The sequence below is a fragment of the Galeopterus variegatus genome, unplaced genomic scaffold (genome assembly GCF_000696425.1).
Source record: "Galeopterus variegatus unplaced genomic scaffold, G_variegatus-3.0.2 Scaffold103, whole genome shotgun sequence".
NCBI classification, from domain to species: Eukaryota; Metazoa; Chordata; class Mammalia; order Dermoptera; family Cynocephalidae; genus Galeopterus; species Galeopterus variegatus.
The window spans coordinates 271,164-289,162 of record NW_007726214.1 but is presented as its reverse complement, the minus strand read 5'-3'; the positions used below and the strand labels follow the sequence as shown (position 1 = coordinate 289,162).

The window sequence follows — 17,999 nt, the reverse complement described above, 5'->3', positions numbered from 1 at the left end:
ACAACCCTCAGTGTTGCGCCTGTACTGGACTGGGACCGGCAACGGGATCACAACCCTCGGTGTTGCACCCGCACCTCGCTCAGCCAGTGAGCGGCCGGTCTGTATGTGGGATCCGAACCCTCGGCGGGAGCGTCGCCGCACTCCCAAGCGGCGTACTGTAGCAGTGCGCCACTGGGCCGGCCCTAGCCTTCACTATTTTTGATGGAAAGTCAGATGAAATTATATTTTTGTACCCTGTAATTTTTGTCTTACTGTTTTTAAGATTTTCTTTTTGTCTTGCAAGTAGTTTGACTAGGATGTGTCTAGGTATACTTCTCTCTGTATTTATTCTACTTGAGGTTCATTGAATTCTTGGATCTGTAGATTCAAGTTTTTCATCAAATTTGAAAGTGTTTTAGCTGTAATTCTTTGTATGTATATTTTTCTGTCCCTTTTTCTCTCCACTTGCTTTCTGGGATTCCCATTACACATATGGTGGGACACTTGACATTATCCCACAAGTCTCTGAAGCTTATTTTTCTTTAATCTTCTCTCTGTGCTTTGAATTGGATAACTTCTCTAAATAGGTATCTGTAGTGTAGCTTGCTGATTCTTTCTTCTGCTGTTTTAAATCTGCTACTTAGCCCCTTTCATGAATGTTTCATTTCATTTTTTATATTTTCAACTCTGGAATTTCCAGAATAAATAACTCTGGTTATTTATTTTGTAGTTTCAATTTCTCTCTTGAGATTTTCTGTTGTTGACTAAGTGTTAGCATATTTTTCTTAAAATCTTTGAACATATTTCTGTATTGGACCTTTTCAAAAATTTTAAAAAATAATCTTCAAACCTGATTTCCTGTAGTTCTTTGAGCATATTTGTAAATTGAATATCTTGGCCCACTCAGAATCAGTTTCTATTTACAGAGTTTTATGTCCTGAATGTAGGTCCACTTTGTTTCTTTACATGTCTCATAATTTTTGTTGGAAATTGAATATTTAGATAATGTAGCAATTCTGAATTTTCTTTTATTGAGAATTCCTGTTTTTCTTCTCTTTTCTTTTCTTTCTTTTTTTAAAGTAATTTTCCTGGACTTAACTGCTGAGTCTATCTTCCCTGCAGTGTGCAGCTACTGATGTCTATTTTCAGTTTTTTTGTTTTAACTTTTTATTTTTTAGCTTTTCTCTTATGTGTTGACCCTTTTTTTGCATAGTTTAGCCAATGAGTTTTATAAGTTTTATAGCAGTATGGGAAATGCATTCACCGTTGCATTTAGTCCTCAGTCTTCCCTTGGCTTTGGCTCTTTTACCAGGCTTTCTTGGGTATTCTCTGCATGTGCATGTAGTTTTTCTTTAAAATGCCTGTTTATGACTTTTGCTCATTTTGTAACGCTTTTGGTCTTTTTTTTTATTCATAGGAATGCTTTATATGTTCTAATTACTAATCCTTTTCAGTTATGAGTTGTAAATATCACTCCCAGTTCATGATTTATCTTTACTTATTATGGTATTTTTTGAGAAACGATTCTAATTTTAGCAGTTTCCTTTATGGCCATTGCTTTTCAGACCCTTTGTTGTCCTGAGGCTATGAAAATCTTATTCTGTATTGTCTTTTGAAAGTTTTATAGTTTTGTCTTTCACATTTAGGTCTTTAATCCAACTGGGATTTATTTTCTGTGTAGTATTTAAGGTAAAGATCCACTTCTTTTTTTTATATGGTTATTAACCAATTTTCTAGCACCATTTATTGAAGTTCCCTTCTCACTGATCTACATTGCTTGCTGTGTCATAAATTATCTCCATATATATGTGTGGGTTTCTGAACTGTCTATTTTGTTTCATTGGTCTGTCATTTCTCCCTATATCAATTCTATACTATCTTTTTTTTTTTTTTTTTTTTGATGTCTGGCTAGTATGGGAATTCGAACTCTTCATCTATACTATCTTTATAACTGTTGCTTTATAAGTTTTTAAATCTCTTAGCTCCAATAACCTGACTTTGTTGTTCTTCTTTACAAATGTCTTGGTTCTTTTTAACCTGTTATGCTTATGTATGTGTTTTGAGAGTCAGCTTGTCATGTTCCCCACTCCTTTGCACCCTATCCCCCAAAAAACTAAAACTATTGATATTATTAAACTCACTCTGTTTAATTCTTCTACACAAAAGATCATTTATTTAGTTCCTTAACATTTTTTCAATAAAGTTGATTAATTTTCTCCACAGAAGGCTTGCACATATTTTGTCGGATTAATTCTAACTACTTTACCATTTTCAGTAGCCACAAAAATTATCTTTTAGAAAAAATTACGTTTCGGGCCGGCCCGTGGCTCACTCGGGAGAGTGCGGTGCTGATAACACCAAGGCCACGGGTTCGGATCCTATATAGGGATGGCCGGTTAGCTCACTGGCTGAGCGTGGTGCTGACGACACCAAGTCAAGGGTAAAGATCCCCTTACCGGTCATCTTTTTAGAAAAAAAAGAAAAGAAAAGAAAAGAAAGAAGAGTGGGTTGGTGGCAAAGTGAGTGGGTTAAGGGGGGAATGGCTGCCAGAGCAAACGTGACCATAAAGTGAATGTGATTCAAGTCGACGAAGCGCATGGACAAAAATGCTTCCTGTGGCCAAATTGGGGCGATGTCTCTTTCCACTCCAGTGTAGAACAAACCTAAAAACCGTCCTTGGGACAGAAGTAAGGAAGTAGAAAGAAAAAATTACATTTCTATTTGCTGCTAGTGTATAGACATGCAATTGACTTTTGCATATCAATTTTTGTATCTGACATCCTTATTATATCTGTGCATTCAGTTAGATTTTCTATGTAGACTGTCATCTGTAAACAATGGCAGTTTTTCTTTATAAAAGATAAGTCTTTTGTTTTTCTTATACTAGATGGGACCTTTAATGTTAAATGGGAGTCGTGGGCTTTCTTGTCTTGTAGCTTATTTTAAAGGGAATGTTTTCAACTTCTTACCATTAAGCTTGATTCCTTGTTACGCATTTTTGTAGATCTATTTTATCAGATAATAGAACTTTTTTTCTATTCTTAATTTGCTGAAGGTTTTTATCATGAGTAGATATTGATTTTATTCAACATACTTTTTAAATCTAATAAGATAATTGTGAATATTTCCCTTTAAATCTAATAATGCAGTGAATTACAGTAATCTGTTTTCAGATATTACACCAACCTTATAATCCTTGGATGAATCCAACTTGAATATGATAGTATCCTTTTTAAACATTGCTGGATTTAGTATGCTGTTATCTTGCTTAGGATTTTTGCATCTTTACTTCTGTGACAGAGATAGGTATATAATTTACTTTTTTTGTACCATCCTTGTATGGTTTTAGTATTGCAATTTCGGTGGCTTTGTAGAATGAGATAGTATTTCTTCTTTTGATTCTTGGGAAGTGTTTGCAAGATTGGAATTATCTGTTCCTTGAATGTTCAATAGAATTTGCTTTTAAAGCCATCTAGGTCTCTATTTTCTTTGTGCAAAGCTTTTTGCTTTCCTTAAGTGAATTTTGGTAATTTTTAATTTTCTAGTAATTTATCTGTTTTTGTCTAAATGTTTAATTTATTGGCATAAAGTTTTTGCTTATATTTTTTAGGAGAGCTTGACATTTAATTCAGGCCTTTCGCGCAGATCATTATCTTGATCACTTTGAACTGATGTCTCCTATCTAACACCTACTCTGCTCCTCACATCTTAGCTTAGTGACGTGACCTCTAATTAATATCTGTAGGAATTTTGTGTACTACAATTCTAGTTTCATGGTGATTCTATTCAGACCCACATGTGATACATAAATTTGTTTGTTGTAGCATTTTTTGTTACCATATATAATCGATAATAGCCCAAGTGCTTATCAATACGTACTAAATTAAAAATATATGGTATCACCATTTGTATTAGTCCATTTCTGTTGCTTATAACAGAATACCTGAAACTAGGTAATTAACAAAGAAATAAAATTATTTCTTACAGTTCCAGAGACTGGGAAGTCCAAAGTACAGGGAACACATCTGGTAGTAGCATTTTCCTAGTGATGACTATAGCAATACAGGGTGTCACATGGTGAATGGATTGAGCAAGAGAGCTAACCTGCTCACTCGCTGTCCTTATAAAGCCATTAGAACCACACCTATTACTTCATGAATGGATCAGTCCATTCACCAGGGTACAGTCCTTGCAATATAATCACCTCTAAGGCCTCACTTTCTAGTTACCATAATAGGATTTCCCACCCTCTTAACAGTGTCACAGTGGGGATTAAGTTTCTAATACTGAAACTTTGGAGGACACATTCAACCCATAGCATCATCCAAGAGATCATTATTCAGCCATTTAAAAAATAAGAGAGGGTTAACTCAGTTGATTAGAACACAGTGTTATAACACCAAGGTCCAGGGTTCTATCCTTATACTGCCCAAAGAAAAAAAAAGGGCAAACATAGATGAACCTTGAGGACATAATGCAAAGTGAAATAAGCCACTCACAAAAAGACTAGTGTTGTATGATTCCACTTATATGAGATACCTAGAATAGTCAAATTCATAAAGACAGAAAGTAGAATGGTGGTTGCCAGCGACTGGGGGGAGGGGAGAATGGGAAGTTATTGTTTAATGGGTGTAGAATTTCAGTTTTATAAGATGAAAAGAGTTCTGAGATGGATGGTGGCTGTGGTTGCACAACAATGAATCTACTTAATACTACTGAACTGTGTATTTAAAAATGGTTAGGATAGTAAATTTTATGTTATATGTATTTTTCCAATAAAAAAGTTAAGAAAAAATAAAAAATCTATAGGTACAAGTAGGGAATACTTTCTGAGATATTTTAAGTTTGGAGATAAAAAGCAGCATTAAAAACTGCATGTGGAGTATAAGTAAAAGGTTGGAGGCAGGGGGAGAATACAAATGTGCATTTACTTAAATTTATAGACTATCTTTGGCCACAAAAGAAAGTGATAATATTGGTTGTTTCTGAGGAGAGTAACTAGAAGCAGTGGTGGGAGGGAGACGTATTTCACTGTGTGTCCTTTGATAGTGTTTGGATTTTTTGACCACATGAATGTATTTTAAAAGTAAAAGTAGTCTGGCCAGTTAGCTCAGTTTGGTTAGAGCATAACACCAAGCTCAAGGGTTTTGGATCCCTGTACTGGCCAGCTGCCAAATAAATAGAAGTAAAAATAGAAGCCCTGCAAAATTATTAATTCTCCTTCTTCCTTAAATATAAGACATGTGTTTTGAAGCCTTTTCCATTTATGGAGTTCTAAGCTATTTAATCATAGGTCACATTCAGAGCTCTTTGAGGAATGGATGCACATGATAGTGTGTGTTTGTGTATTCTCTGCAAGATTGGGTTCACATCAAATAAATAATTTTGTATTCTAACTTTTAAAACTTAATATATCATTAGCATTACCTCATGTTATTAAAGATTCTTTATGAATCATTTGGATCTGTTATAGTTTATTTAACTCTTTTGTTATTTTAGGACATTTACATTGCTTTCCATTTTCAAATATACATTCTAAATCTCTAAAACTTGCACTGTCTGATACGGTAGCCACTAGCTACATGCAGCTATTGAAATTTAAATTATCTGAAACTTAAAGGTCTAGTATTATCCAGAATATAGAAAGAACACTACAGGACAACAATAAAAAGGCAAATAATTTAATTTTTAAATGGGCAAAGAATTTGAATAGACATTTCTTCAAAGATATGTAGATGGTGAATAAGTACACAAAAAGATGCTTAACATTATTAGTCATTGGGAAAATGCAAATCAAAACCACTTTATACCCATTAAGGTTGCTATAATAAAAAAGACAACAAGTGTAGACGAGGATGTGGAGAAATTAGAACCCTCACAAGTTGCTCATGGAAATGTAAAATGGTATAGTCACTTTGAAAAACAGTCTTTCAGTTTCTCAAAAGTCTAAGCATAGAGTTAACCCTATGACCCAGCAATTCTACTCCTAGCCATATACTCGAGAGAGATGAGAATATATTGTTCATAAAAGATTTGTATACATATTTTCATATCAGCATTATTCATAATAGGCAAAAAGTAGAAACAACCCAAATATCCATTAGCTGATGAATGGATAAACCAAATGTGATTTATCCATACAGTGGAATGTTATTCAGCCATGAAAAGGTATGAAGTATTGGTACAGGTTACAACATAGATGGACCTTGTATGAGCAACCACATATTGTATAGTTTGATTTATATGAAATGTCCAGAATAGCCAAATCCATAGAGAAAGAAAGTAGATTAGTGGTTGCCAGGGTTGGGGGGAGAGAGGAATGTGGAGACTGACTGCTTAATAGATGTGGGATTTCTTTTTGGAGTAATGAAAATATTCTGGAATTAGATAGCAATGACAGTTTCACAACCTTCGTGAATACACTAAAAATCACTGAATTATACATTTTAAAGGGTATATTTAATGTCATGTGAATTATTCCTCAGTTTAAAAATTTGCTTTAAATTAAATGAAATTCAGAATTTATCTCTTCAATTGCGCTAGACACACTTCATGTGCTAGAAGTGTAGCTAAATGTTAACAGACAATGCAGATATAGAACATTTCTGTCATCATGGGTAGTTGGATAGCATTATTCAAGAATAAACATTTTGCTTATTCATTGGCCACATCTCATTTTTTAAATTGCACAAATAATTCATAAATAAATTATTGTTATAAAAATTCCAGTATACAGTGAAAATCCCAAATCCCATACACCACATCCTGTCCCAATACCTTATCTGGAGGTAAGCACTGCCATGCATTTACTGTGTATCTTTCAAAATCCCTTTGAGTACTTTTACATAAGCACATATATGTATATCTAGATTGTTTTCAGTTATTGATAATGATTTTAAGTAACTTAGTTCTTGATTTCTTAGAATTTCCTGGGTCTTTTACATTCATTAGAGTTCTTCTCATCCGTAGGTGATGCTGGAAGCCGAACTCCAAAAGATCAGAAGGTGAGTTTGGGTGGGTAAGGGAAAGAAACTTTTGGCCTGATCATCTAGTCAGTTTAGCCATCAGTATATAATCATTCACCCTGTAATCAGCCCTATGGGTTGGAGTCCTCTAACAGATGTTACAAGAATGCAAAAAAAAAAAAAAGTTACCAAGAGATGCATGCACTGAGTGCTATATGAAAGTAAAATTTAGCAGTGTTTAGCTAGGTGAGATTAATCAAGAAAAGCTTCCTAAAGTTGATTTCTGAACCAGGATTGTAAGACAGGGCAGTTATGACTGATAAAGTAACCATAAGCTTCCAAACAAAACTCATTCCATTTTGTTTTTTGAGAGACAAGTTATTTCTCATTCTCAAGTTATTTCTAACCCATGCTACTATTTTAAAACTTCTTTCCCTCATCCCCTTCCCAACAGCTTCGTGAAGCTATGGCTGCCTTAAGAAAATCAGCTCAAGATGTCCAGAAGTTCATGGATGCTGTCAACAAGAAGAGCAGTTCCCAGGATCTGCATAAAGGTTAGGGTCAAGAAGTACCTGGTACAGGTGGGAGGTGAATTCCTGCAGAGATTTCATGGATAACTGGCTTTGCTTTAGCATCTCAGAATCCTTTTTCACCTCAGTTAGTTCCTTTGAACACCACTGGCTGTATGTATATCCATGGTCAATATAAGATTATTTGTAATTTTGTTTTTCTTATTTTCTGTTTAATTCTTCTGTCTGCTGATTGTTTGTGATATGCCAGACTTATTGTCCTTAGTAGTTAACAAATCCCAGTTACACTGATGCTGATTTTCTAGTCTGTGATGGTTTTATCTAAATATCTTTTTAGCTTCCTACATTGAGCTGTTTCCAAGCTCAATCCTACTTCTTCCACGTGGAGATTAGGGAGAAGAAAGTGACACAGATTCTTATAAAGAGGTCTGAGAGAAGCTTTTTTTGTAGAATGGGGCAATTAATGGATACCCTAAAGGAAAATGTTTTATAAATGCTACTTAGCATTTAATGAGCACTAGTTACTATTGTTGTTAATAAGAAGTTGGAAACATTTGATTAAGGTGAGATGTTCTTGAATTACATGTGAAGTCCAGTTATTCAAGTTTCTCCTGTTAGCATAAACAGTTATCTGTGTCTTGTGTTTCTGCCTTTGGCCAAGAAAGCAGCAAAAGTGGCCAAGAATCAAAGATTATTCCATTTTACCTGATTATACTACTGCCCTCTTTACCTTTTCATTCTCTACCCAAATTATGGCATAATTCTTTAGAATAACTTTGCTTTCTTCCATAGGAACCTTGAGTCAAATGTCTGGAGAACTGAGCAAAGATGGTGACCTGGTCGTCAGCATGCGGATTCTGGGCAAGAAGAGAACTAAGACATGGCACAAAGGCACCCTTATTGCCATCCAGACAGTTGGTATGTTCAAACTAGAGGAAGCACTAATGAAAGGCAATCTGCAGGTCTCCATTGCAAATTGTCTCTTTTCCCCACAGTCTTCCCATTTGTTTCTCAAATGGCAGCCAGGATTTACACAGAAACTGACAGTTTTTTAAAAATGTTTTTATGGGCCGGCCTGGTGGCGCACTCTGTAGAGTGTGGCGCTTGGGAGTGCGGCGGTGCTCCCGCCGAGGGTTCAGATCCCATATAGAGACTGGTCCACTCACTGGTTGAGCGCGACACCGAGGGTTGCGATCCCGTTGCTGGTCGCGGTAAGGGCGCGACACCGAGCGTTGCGATCCCGTTACCGGTCACAAAAAAAGACAAAAAGGAAAAAAAAATGTTTTTATCTTTCCCTTTTACTTAGGGCCAGGGAAGAAGTACAAAGTGAAATTTGACAACAAAGGAAAGAGTCTACTGTCGGGGAACCATATTGCCTATGATTACCACCCTCCTACTGACAAGCTGTATGTGGGCAGTCGAGTGGTGGCCAAATACAAAGATGGGAATCAGGTCTGGCTCTATGCTGGCATTGTAGCTGAGACACCAAACGTCAAAAACAAGCTCAGGTACCTGGACAGAGGATTATAAAGGGAGTAGAGGCCGGGAGCACAGCACCTGCCCTGTTCACATCATAGTCCAGATCTCACAATTAGTTTTTGTGATCTTAGTCCCCAGTGGCCAGAAATCCTTTCTCTTTCTTTGCCACAGGAGTCATGTGATTGATTCTTTCTCCCTCCTTCTCCTCCTGTTTTTTTTGGTTTGTTTTCCTTTTCTTCTCAAGGAGAAAACATGGAGGAAAATTAGGAGGAAAATAATCAAGATCGTTTAATGATTAGGGGATAGGGAATTCACATAGAAGGAAGAAATGGAGACTAAATGGTTATCAGCAGCATAGAAATCTGGTAGAAGAACAAGAATAAATGGTTTTTGAAAAAGTGGGGATATGTTGGTTAGATTAAAGGAGAATTTCTAACTCTTGGCATGGGAAGGAAAAAAAACAGAAAGTTAGTAGACTGGAATGTCTTTTCTGGAATGTGTCCTGTTGTGATCCAAAGGAGTGAAAGCTATGATAAAATAATTTCTATAGATCATGTTAAATATTGTATATAACCCCTGGAACTTTCTACTCTTCCTTTACAGGTTTCTCATTTTCTTTGATGATGGCTATGCTTCCTATGTCACACAGTCTGAATTGTATCCCATTTGCCGGCCATGTGAGTGTCCCTCCATTCTTCCTTAGCTCTATAAGTTTCCCTTTCTACCTGTATTTCTTCTTAATATGCCAAGTTGAAAAGCCCTAGTGTGTTTGGTGTTCCCATCTTGAAAAGCATAAGTTTGGTTGATGTCCTTTGAGAGATACAGTTTTATTACTCATCTCTAGGGCTGGGTCTTTCTTGCCAAAGAGTGAGACACTAGAAGATCATGACTGACCTTGGATAGACTACTCATATTATTGTTAAGCATTTTGATTTCATAAGTGATTTAGGTTTTGGGCTGGCCTGTGGCTCATTCGGGAGAGTGCGGTGCTGATAACACCAATTCCACGGGTTCGGATCCCATATAGGGATGGCTGGCTTACTCACTGGGTGAGCGTGGTGCTGACAACACCAAGTCAAGGGTTAAGATCCCCTTACCGGTCATCTTTTAAGAAAAAAAAATAAAATAAAATAAGTGATTTAGGTTTAAAAGATGTTACTTCTTTCCCATTCTCATGCTTCACCTAACATTTGTATAAATCTGTAATCTTCATAGTGCTTTCTACAGAAGCTGTGTTAGATGGAGCTTTATTGTGTCCTCTATTCTTGTTACTCTGGATTGGGGACAGTCTCCTACAGAAGCATCTGTTTTTAATTCCAGGAGAATCACCTAACACTGCTGTGCTTCCACTTAATGTGGCAGTAAACACATTCAGAATCCCTTAAAAACCTTACGGAGAATGAGAAAGAAGGACAAACTTTTTATTAATTTCTTGATACCGCCTGATATTTTTTGATTTACCACTAGATTTATATCAACAAATTAGCAAGAACTTTGACTTGAATTTTCCTAAGGGGAAACATCCTTTTGTACAAAATGAGCGAATCACCTATATTTGTATATTGCTTATTGAGTATTTACTTGATTTGTTTGTGCATTTACACATTAGATTCAATACATAGATGGTCTTGGCTTTGCTTTACCCTTGAGGTTGTTATGATTTCTTCATTTATTTTTTCTGTCCCTTCCAACTTGAAAAATACCAAATGTCTCCTTGACAACCATTTTTCCCCAACAAGACATGACCTACCTGCCATCTCTCAGCTCTACTTCTTCCTTGGGACAGTGAAAAAGACTTGGGAGGACATAGAAGATGTCTCCTGCCGAGACTTTATAGAGGAGTATATAACTGCCTACCCCAACCGCCCCATGGTGCTGCTGAAGAGTGGCCAGCTTATCAAGACTGAGTGGGAAGGCACATGGTGGAAATCCCGAGTTGAGGAGGTGGATGGCAGCCTTGTCAGGATCCTCTTCCTGGTACTGTTCTTCCCTGGAATTTCGGAGTCGGGATAGGATGGTTTAGGGGAGATGGGGGTGGTAAAAGGCAGTAAAGAGGATGATTTTATAGCTATTCTGTAGCTTTCCTCTTTCTTATCCTCCTATCTATTTTCACTGTTGTGGTCAAATTTTACTTTGTCACTCTTTCTGTTCCTCTGTGGGTGGTTGTTGAAAATAAATTTCTTGAATTTAATTATGACACTAATTAACATGGTTTTTATTTATTTATTTATTTTTTCTGTAGGAGTATTCACATTGTGTGTAGTTACAGAGAAGGCAGACAATTCCATTTTTCCAGGGTTGGGGTTTGGGTAGGATAGTGGTACAAAGAAGAGGGATCAGGGAATTGGAGGTCTTGATGATCTTTCAAGGCTCAATTTAGCTCAAGTCATCTGTACCTATCTTTTTCTCCCTTCGAATCATATTTCTTCTCGGTGTTATCTCAGCCTATTGTTCCTAAGGCCTTATGATTCTTATCACACTTTTTACACTCAGAATAGACATTTCTCTGCTCTGTAAATTTTTTTTTTTTTTTTTTTTTTTTTTTTGGTGGCTGGCCGGTATAGGGATCCATACCCTTGACCTTGGTGTTGTAACACCATGCTCTAACCAACTGAGATAACTGGCCAGCCCTCTTCTGTAATTTCGTAAATAAGGAGTATACGTTTTTCTTCTTTATATTCCTAATATCTATCATGGAGTCTGGCACATAAGTTTATCGAATAGATAGGGAGTTCAAAGCTTATCGGAGATTTCCCAGAGACGGCACAAGGTATATATTCCCCACAAATGACAGGATAGAATCTAGCCTTTAAAATATTTCACCCCATTGTCCTTTCCTCCCACTCCCCCAGGATGACAAAAGATGTGAGTGGATCTATCGAGGCTCAACACGGCTGGAGCCCATGTTCAGCATGAAGACATCTTCAGCCTCTGCGCTGGAGAAAAAGCAAGGGGGACAGCTCAGGACACGTCCAAATATGGGTATGTCCTGAAAGATACTTGGGGAAAGGAAAATACAGGGCAAACCAGCAAAGACGAGGTACAGTAACTATCCTTTGTTTATCAGGGTGACACTATTGACTCATTGGAAACGGATGTGTGCCCTAGTAGAGGTGATGGATTTGTGGTGCTGCTCCCACATGCTGTGGTTCCAATTCATTTTAAACAACTACATAAAAATATGAAACAACTGTCTTAGGTTAGGATGGTATTAGTTACCTCTGTTATCCATATGAAAATTGTGTGTTATCTATGATCAGCTTTTTTTAAACTCAGACTGGTTTTTATATTTGTTTTTTTTTGGGGGGGGTGTTCTTTTTTTAAAGATGACCAGTAAGGGATCTTAACCCTGGTGTTGTCAGCACCATTCTCTCCCAAGTGAGCTAACCAGCCATCCCTATATAGGGATCCAAATCCATGGCCTTAGTGTTATCAGCACCACACTCCCCCAAGTGAGCCACGGGCCAGCCCTTTTATATATTTTTTTTATATTCTTGTCATACTTTCTGGTTGATTTCCTCTGCCAACATTAGTTGATTAAAGAGTGCAGTTTTAGGGCTGGCCAGTTAGCTCATTTGGTTAGAGTGTGGTGCTAATAACACCAAGGTCCAGGGTTCAGTCCCTGTACCAGCCAGCCCCCTTCCCCCCAAAAAAATGTATTTTTGAAAATATTCACCAAGGTATAATTAATTAGATAAATCATCTGAAGCAGAAAGATAAAGTCCTGTTAAGTCAAAACCAGCATATGCTAGCATTCCCACTCTTTGGTGTAAATAATGGGAACTAACAGTGTTAGCACTTCCTCAAAATGTTTCCATTGCTGCTTTTTTATATTGTATAAATTGAGGATCAGGTGTATGAATGAATACAAATGACACCGCTGTCATCTGCTCAGTGGTCAGTTTCCTTTTTCTTATAGGTGCTGTGAGGAGCAAAGGTCCTGTTGTCCAATACACACAGGATCTGACCTGTACTGGAACTCAGTTTAAGCCAATGGAGCCCTCACAGCCTACAGCTCCATCTGCCCCACCTGCTGCACCTGCTCCACCTCTATCCCCCCAAGCAGGTGACAATGAGTAAGTGCTGTTTCTTTTATTTCTTCACTTTCTTTCATATTATATTTTCTGCATAACTTACTATATGATTTCTTCTCTAATCTCCTAAAAGCTTAGAAAGCCAGCTTGCCCAGTCACGGAAGCAGGTAGCCAAAAAGAGCACATCCTTCCGACCAGGATCTGTGGGCTCTGGTCATTCCTCCCCTACGTCCCCTGCACTCAGTGAAAATATCCCTGGTGGGAAACCTGGGATCAACCAGCCATATAGGTGAGAAAAACTCAGGCTATCTGTGGGCAGCTTGGCAATGTAGACTAATGTTGGTAGTGTGGTCACTATCTAAGCTAAGTTCCTTGGCTCCAAGGGGCTTAATTTAAGGTTATGATGATGAGTTTGGACGTGAAAAGGAAGCTTTAACCTTAGGAATTTCTGAGAAACAGAAAGTAAGAATAATTGAATTATTCAAAACTGGGTGCCTAGAAATATGGTATAACCAGAAAGTCATTTGTGAAAACTCCCCATTGATTGGAATGCGGCTTTGTAACACCAAGGTCAAGGGTTTGAATCCCCATACTGGCCAGCTGCCAAAAAAAGAAACATGAAAGAAAACTTCTCATTGAACACAATGCCATCATTGCTACCATAGAAAGGAAATACCACAGCCTCTTTCCTTGAATCCTGGGAGCTTAGTAAGGACATTTATAGGACACAAAGCAGACAAAAAGCATTGGTAGAAGGCTGGACTCTACTTCCATAATTCACAAGCAAATGCATTTTAGGAAAACGTACATGTTGAAATAGAGATATTATCAGTCAGTGAAGAGTAACCAGGGAATTTCATTGTCCAGGTCAGATAAGGCAAAAGGAAGATCTGACTTTCTTGTGTCATCTTTAGCTTCAAGAGCACAGCTATTTGAAAGGTGAAAGAAATGGCTTAGCTAGCTGCAAGGATAGCTATACAACAGAGAGGTCCTGTTGCCTTCTGATCTGATCTCTTGCATCTCATTTACAGATCACCTTTAGGCTCAGCAACCTCTGCCCCAGCACCTCCAGCACCCCCAGCACCCCCAGCACCTCCAGCACCTCCAGCCCCACCAGCCTTTCATGGCATGCTGGAGCGGGCCCCAGCAGAGCCCTCCTATCGAGCACCGTTGGAGAAGCTTTTCTACTTACCTCATGTCTGTAGCTATACTTGTCTGTCTCGGGTCAGACCTATAAGGAATGAGCAGTACCGTGGCAAGAACCCTCTGCTAGTCCCACTACTATATGATTTCCGGCGGATGACAGCCCGGCGCCGAGTTAACCGCAAGATGGGCTTTCATGTTATCTATAAGACACCCTGTGGCCTCTGCCTTCGGACAATGCAGGAGATTGAACGCTACCTTTTTGAGACTGGCTGTGACTTCCTCTTCTTGGAGATGTTCTGTTTGGATCCATATGTTCTTGTGGACCGAAAGTTTCAACCCTATAAGCCTTTTTACTATATTTTGGATATCACCTATGGGAAGGAAGATGTTCCCCTATCCTGTGTCAATGAGATTGACACAACCCCCCCACCCCAGGTGGCCTACAGCAAGGAACGTATCCCGGGCAAGGGTGTTTTCATTAACACAGGCCCTGAATTCCTAGTTGGCTGTGACTGCAAGGATGGGTGTCGGGACAAGTGAGTTGGTTGGGGATTTGCTGCCCCTGCCTCCAACTTTATTATGGTTGCCTTTATTTTTACTTCTTCCTCTGCTTTATCTATACTGCTTTCCCCATCTCCCTTTACCTCCTCCCTCAGCTGGAACTCCTGCCATAAGGCCTCCAGGGAGGCTGGACTCTAAAGTGGGACTACATGTACTGGGTACATGTGTCTTGTGTTGTTTCTTTCTCTGATCCTCCCCCCTTTTCCTTTGCTTCCCTCCTTCATGCTTTCTTTTCCACTTTGTTTCATTCTCTGTCTCTTTCTCTTCTCACTCTCTCTTTCTTTGTCATTTCCTTTCTCATTTACATATATGAAAGAAGAAAAAGGAAATTTCACTACATTATCTCCATCCTTTTATTAGTGCTTCTAATAAAAAATAAAATTTCACTACCTTATCCTCATCCTTTTATTAGTGCTTCTTCTTGCCTCTAAAGAAAGTCTCACAACTCTAGCTGTCATTTTCTTCTATCTTATACAGGTCCAAGTGTGCCTGCCATCAACTAACTATCCAGGCTACAGCCTGCACCCCAGGGGGCCAAATCAACCCTAACTCTGGTTACCAGTACAAGAGACTAGAAGAGTGTCTGCCCACAGGGTGAGTAGTCAGAGAATGGTGGGGCACCTCAAAGGCTGAGGAGCATGTTCTTGTTTTTCTTGTTTTTTAAGAACCATCAGAAATCTAAAAATTGGAACCAAAAATATTTTTTTTTTTTTTTTAAAGATGACCGGTAAGGGGATCTTAACCCTTGTCTTGGTGTTGTAAGCACCACACTCAGCCAGTGAGCAAACCAGCCATCCCTATATGGGATCCGAACCCGTGGCCTTGGTGTTATCAGCACCACACTCTCCCGAGTGAGCCACAGGCCGGCCCAAAAATAAAATATTGAAATGAGCGTTTTATTAATTAAATCTTATTTCCTGCATACGTTTCTTTCTTGGGCATTCCTTGAAATAAAGACATAGAATTATTGTATAGGATCTAGCAATTTTCTGTTGTGGAAAAAGATGATCTTAATTCCATAGCTGTATGAGTGTCCTAACAGATTGTGATTTACTCTGGCAAGTGAAGTGTGCTCAGAGAGGCGAAGTAGGCAGGGACCTGATTACGTAGGGCTTTGTAGACCAGAATGAAAAGTTAGAATCAAATCATAGTGCTGTTAGAGGATTTTAAGCAGACAAATGATGTGATCTGCCTTTTTAAGATTACTCAGGTGTCTTTGTGGAACATAGGTCTTAAGGCAACAAAAGCAGAATTTGGAAGACCAGATTGTCCTGTAGCAGAACTACAGGAGTGTAGGCAAGAGAGGTGGTGGTGGCTGGGGCTTGCACTAACTAGAGTAGAGGTGGTGGTAGAGACAAAAGGATAGATTTGGGATCCATTAGGAAGTAGAGCCACAGAACGTGACAGATTGACTGTGGAGGGGGAGGGAAGGAGTAGAATCAGGGATAATTCGTAGATTTTTGGCTTGAACAGCTAAGTAGATGTTGGTGCTTTTTACTGAGGCTTGAGTGAAAATTCCACTTTTATTTTGTCCATGTTAAGTTTAAGATGGCTATTAGGCAATCCAAGTGGAGATGTGAAGAAGACAGTGGGTTTTCTGGAGAGAAGTATAAGGGCTAGACATGAAGATATAAGAATTATTAGCACAGGAGTAATATTTAAAGCCTGAATGAGTTCACCTAGACAGAATGTTGATAGTAGAGAAGGGGTTCCAGGAGAAAGCCCTGGATGCCCCAACATTTAGAGGTTAAGCAGAGGAGGTGGAGCCAACATATGAGATTGAGAAGGACAAGTCAGGGAAAGGAAGACAATGAAAGAGTGGGGTATAGCATGATAAATTGGTATATATAAACATGTGAATTAATAAACCTAGTGCTTGAGATACATAATACAGAACAGAAAAGGAGAGGAAAAATTAATGAAATAATTCAGAAAATCTCCCCTAATTAAAGGGTCTGTGTTTTTAAGTCAAGAGGGCCAATCAATCAGGTCCTAGCATAATGAATGAAAATAAATCCCCACTTAGAGATGTGATCATAAAATGTCAGAACACTGAGGACAAAAAGAAAATTTTGAAAGCTTTTAGAGAAGAGAAATAGACCACATAAAAAAATAAGACATGAAATGAGTTCACCCTTCCCAAAATAACACTAGAAGCTACATGGCAATTGAGGAATCTATTCAGAATTCTAAGGGAAAAATCATTCCAACGTAGAATTCTAAACTCAGGCAAACTGAATTAAGGTAGGCTAAAGACATTTTTAGACACGTAGTACCTCAAAGTTTTCCTTTATTCCCCTTCTCAAAAACATACTGGAAATGTTTACCAAAAAGAAGAGAAAAGCCAAGAAAGAGGAAGGCATACAATCCGGGAGACAGAGGATCCAACCCAAAAGAGGAGTGAAGGGAATCCCTCAGATGATAGTGAAGTGAAGGATGGCTTCCACGCTGACAGCTGTGCACTAGGTGTAGAGAACAGCCAGTGCTAGAGCAGGTCGGATGGCTGCAGGAGCAACTTCTTCAGGCAAATGGGTTTGATAGGCAACCTGACATGTCTCAGTATCTTCAGAGGAGGTTGAGACTACTGGGGAGATGGGGGAGGCGTGAATTTGTACTGAATACATAGAAAACTAAGCAAAGGAAAACATAGTTGTTAACTTTAGTTGCATAACTGTATTATTTCTGTTTTCATTATAAACAAAATTCTGAATCTATTAACAATGTTTGGATTTGATAATGTTGGGTGATAGCAACATGAGTGTTCATTATATCTTTTTAACATGTTTGAAGTGTTTCATAAAAATATTTTTGAAAAACCAGAAATAATATGTCACTCCCATGCTTAAAACTCTTTAATAGCTTCCCACTGCACTTCAGTTCTTATTCTAACTCTTAACCTTGGGTTATAAGACACTGTACTAACTGGCCCCTTCCTATTTCTCTCCCTCCAAAGTTATTTCATCCACACTGATATTCTTCAGTTCCCAGATCCAGTTCACCCAGTATTTTCCAGCCTATCTCTGGAGCCGTTGTACATACTGTGTCCTCTTCCTGGCATCCTTCCACTGTTCTTTGTGTGACTACCTTCTTTAACCTTGAGCTCTCAGCTTTAATTTCCCTTCCTCAGAGAGAGCTTCTCTGGTCACTCTAAAACAGGTCATTTTCACTCTTAATTCTTTCATTAAGCACCATGTTTGTGTTCTTTTTTTTTTTTTTTTTTAAAGATGACCGGTAAGGGGATCTTAACCCTTGACTTGGTGTTGTCAGCACCACGCTCAGCCAGTGAGTGAACCGGCCATCCCTAT

General features: G+C 38.3%; 1 protein-coding gene and 1 long non-coding RNA gene across 4 annotated transcripts in view; one reads left to right on the top strand and one right to left on the bottom strand.

The window, feature by feature from the left end:
- Nucleotides 1-17,999, top strand: part of SETDB1 (SET domain, bifurcated 1) — a 35,819-nt gene that overhangs the window by 10,100 nt on the left and 7,720 nt on the right. Inside the window, exons 3-13 of one of the 3 annotated variants that reach the window (XM_008584499.1) lie at nt 6,949-6,983; nt 7,399-7,498; nt 8,267-8,392; nt 8,781-8,982; nt 9,557-9,630; nt 10,740-10,930; nt 11,806-11,935; nt 12,873-13,029; nt 13,121-13,276; nt 14,019-14,669; nt 15,172-15,288. In XM_008584499.1, coding sequence (XP_008582721.1) covers nt 6,949-6,983; nt 7,399-7,498; nt 8,267-8,392; nt 8,781-8,982; nt 9,557-9,630; nt 10,740-10,930; nt 11,806-11,935; nt 12,873-13,029; nt 13,121-13,276; nt 14,019-14,669; nt 15,172-15,288 — 1,939 coding nt within the window. Of the gene's footprint in view, nt 1-6,948; nt 6,984-7,398; nt 7,499-8,266; nt 8,393-8,780; nt 8,983-9,556; nt 9,631-10,692; nt 10,931-11,805; nt 11,936-12,872; nt 13,030-13,120; nt 13,277-14,018; nt 14,670-15,171; nt 15,289-17,999 lie in introns of all 3 variants that reach the window. The other 2 variants (XM_008584492.1, XM_008584501.1) reach the window with 2 other exon arrangements.
- Nucleotides 16,968-17,999, bottom strand: part of LOC103600238 — a 6,394-nt gene continuing 5,362 nt past the window's right edge. Inside the window, exon 2 of the long non-coding RNA XR_551379.1 lies at nt 16,968-17,278. This is a non-coding gene — a long non-coding RNA (uncharacterized LOC103600238). The remainder of the gene's footprint in view (nt 17,279-17,999) is intronic.